Genomic DNA, 3,168 nt, shown 5'->3' on the forward strand with positions numbered 1-3,168 from the left:
GTTTTTTTTTTTTTCACTGAAATTATAAAGGTCTTGATTTACTGGCATGGTGGAGAAAACAAGAATCTAAAATGGCTTGTTGTGACCACAATGAGCTGTGTTTTGCCAGAATTCTTACTTTCGACCATCTTGCACTGTAATACTTAAAAAGATAAAAGGTCTTCTCTCGAAGTGAGTTAATTGTCGAAAACATGTCTTAGACCAACTAGTCCGCTCGCCCATCCATCAGCCTAGGTCAGACTAGCTCACGGGCCGGGCCGGGCCGGGCCGGATATTGACTGGTCAACGCCCACCAAATGATGACACTCGCACATGGTTTTTTTTTACCAAATTAATCTTACAGTTTGTAGTTTCACACAGTATTGCCATAAGCGGTGAAGGCATTGTGTTTGAGCTATAATTAACCAACCAACCACCCTACTCTTGTCTCTCTCTTGCAAGCATCCAACTGTACCATATAACTCATAAATACATGGGTACTTTAGTACTTTAACTTCACCATATGATAAGGAGCTCCTTCAGTAAGCGTGACATGAGGCCACTTCACCTTTACCAGGTCTAGGTCACATACAACTTCAAAACCAGAACTTCCTGTGGTCCCTTGTATGAAAATCAGATTTACACAAATAGACCAATTTACCTCTTCCACCGTCCAACAATTACTACTCACTTGATGCTTTCTATCTTTCAAGCTTGACCTTTCAACTTCATGTAAAGGAGAATCATGTAATTTTAAATTTCAATCTGAAAGAGAGAGAAATCTCATTTTTATATGAAAGAGTAAAATGTTCAAAAGATCTTTTAACAGCTACAGTTATTCACATGCACAAAGGTCGAAGTTGGCTTTTGTTCTTTTTTTTATTTTATAGTATCTTTTAAAAATGGGTGAATTTCCATTTCGGTTTTTTAACAAAATAAAATAATGATTTATTTATTTATTTATTTATTTTTTCTCTTTAGTGTCTTTTAATTAACATCACCGGCTTTTTTTTTTTTTCCTAATTAATGTTATTTATTTATTTATTTTCATTCAAATTATAAAATATTAATTCATTGAATTATCGAGGTAATTACAGATTAAATCAACCTTTAATTTGACCGAAAAAAGAAACTTTTGGTGCCCCTAAGCATTTTGCAAAGGAGATTGAGTCTGGTTTACGCAAAACAGTTCGACCTTATTCCATTTCCCCCTCTCTCTCCCCCTCTCGTCTATAAAGAACCCTCACTTTTCCCACTCACATACCCACCCTTCACCTTTTCCTTGTGTGTCTTCCTTTTCTTCTCCTTCCCCTTTCTTGTTATATGTACATCTATACTCCACTTTGATGGGTTATCTCTAAGAGCTCTACATAAGTCCCAAGAAACTCGAGCTCAGTTGGGTTTTGGGTTTCAATTTGAATTGAAGTGTTGGGACTTTTTTACTTCAAGTGTGTGAGGTGTTTCTTCTGGAATGGAAAAGCTCAACTTTGTCAAGAATGGTGTTCTTAGATTACCTCCTGGCTTCCGCTTCCACCCCACCGACGAAGAGCTCGTTGTTCAGTACTTGAAACGCAAGGCCTTCTCGTGCCCCCTGCCCGCCTCAATCATCCCGGAGCTCGATGTTTTCAAGCCTGATCCTTGGGATTTGCCAGGTTAGTTAGTACTACTACTTGCCATAACAAGGCATATCCAGATTGATTGTCATTCGTCGTCATCGTAGTATAACTATATAATTTTCCATGTGACTACCAAGATGCTATTCATATATATAGCTCACATTGAACAATATATAGCTCCTTTTAGAACCAAATGTTCTTCGACTTCAAGTGACAAAACTCTATGAAACTTTTATAGGTGATTCGGAGCAAGAGAGGTACTTTTTCAGCACCAGGGAAGCCAAATACCCGAATGGGAACCGATCAAACCGAGCCACTTTTTCCGGTTACTGGAAGGCCACCGGAACAGACAAGCAAATTGTAGCTTCTAGTAGCCATAGCAGAGTTGTGGGGACCAAAAAAACTCTGGTTTTTTACAGAGGAAAGCCCCCTCATGGCACTAGAACTGATTGGATCATGCACGAGTACCGCCTTGCCGGTTCCCAAACCACAGCCAACGCTGCCTCACAAAGTCCCCAAACCACAGCCAACGCTGCCTCACAAAAAAAGGACACGGCCATGGTGAGAATTCACTCATATTATACCTTTATTACATTTATCCTTACCCTAATGAAAAATTACTGAATATGCCTAAAAGTTGTATTGTGACCTAAAAGTCACGGTTTCAAAATTGGAAACAACCTAAAGGTTAGCTTGTTTACATCCGACCCTCCTCCTCAGACCCCCGTAATGCGGGATCCTCTTACACTAGACTAGCCCATTTTTACTGAGTGGCACTCTAATGTAGAAACAAACTTGCTATTGTTTCTTTGATTTGTTGTTAGTAATTCTTGTACTTAATGTGCTACAGAGCTCTAGGGTGCAATTGGAGAATTGGGTTCTTTGCCGAATATTTTTGAAAAGAAGAAGTACTAGAAATGACGGAGAGACCATTACACAGACCTGCAATGGTAACAGAGTTGGGAGTGTTGAGAAAGCTAGGCCTGCTTTCTATGATTTCATGGCCAAGGGCAGGACTGATTTAAACCTAGCCCCTGCTTCGTCGTCGTCTTCGGGTTCGAGTGGGATCACAGAGGTCTCTTCTCATGAATCAAATGATCATGAAGAAAGCAGTAGTTGCAATAGTTTCTCCCCTTTTAGAAGAAAACCTTGGCCTTAAATACTTGAAGTAAGCAGTTTCTGAATGAGTAATCGAGCTTCCAATATTCCATCAGAATAACCATCTTAGAAGTTTATTAATGTTTGGTAACTCAGTTTCACGTCTCTTTCTGTTTCCAGTATTGTGGAGAGAAAATTTGATGTTGATAGATGGTACTCTGTATTCAATCCCATAATTCAGAATTAGTGATAATCTTCTCTTTTTTGCATCTAAATCTATCCCAAAAATGTTTATGATTCAGCATTGTTCTGCTCATCATGCAAAGCTTTTTTCTTTAACAAAAAGTGGTTGATTTTCAAGGAATAGAATCAAACGAGGGAAAAAGGAATGGAAAGAGGAGGGAAAAGATAGTAAGTAGGCTAAGTAGCATATATACTTGCAAGTATAGAACTTGTGAGAACTTTGTCACAAAGA

At 38.8% G+C, this 3,168-nt stretch overlaps 1 protein-coding gene across 1 annotated transcript; it reads left to right on the forward strand.

The window, feature by feature from the left end:
- The first annotated feature begins 1,173 nt into the window (after window positions 1–1,173).
- Window positions 1,174–2,968, forward strand: LOC132276178 (NAC domain-containing protein 83-like). The gene is made up of 3 exons (XM_059777494.1): window positions 1,174–1,631; window positions 1,834–2,156; window positions 2,446–2,968. Exons 1-3 carry the CDS (start codon window positions 1,451–1,453, stop codon window positions 2,752–2,754), a joined length of 813 nt encoding a protein of 270 aa, XP_059633477.1. The 5' UTR covers window positions 1,174–1,450; the 3' UTR covers window positions 2,755–2,968.
- Window positions 2,969–3,168: the final 200 nt, after the last annotated feature.

The sequence above is a fragment of the Cornus florida genome, unplaced genomic scaffold (assembly GCF_030987335.1).
Source record: "Cornus florida cultivar Cherokee Brave unplaced genomic scaffold, ASM3098733v1 CherokeeBrave_3.0.0_Hap2_Chr10, whole genome shotgun sequence".
Lineage (NCBI taxonomy): Eukaryota > Viridiplantae > Streptophyta > Magnoliopsida > Cornales > Cornaceae > Cornus > Cornus florida.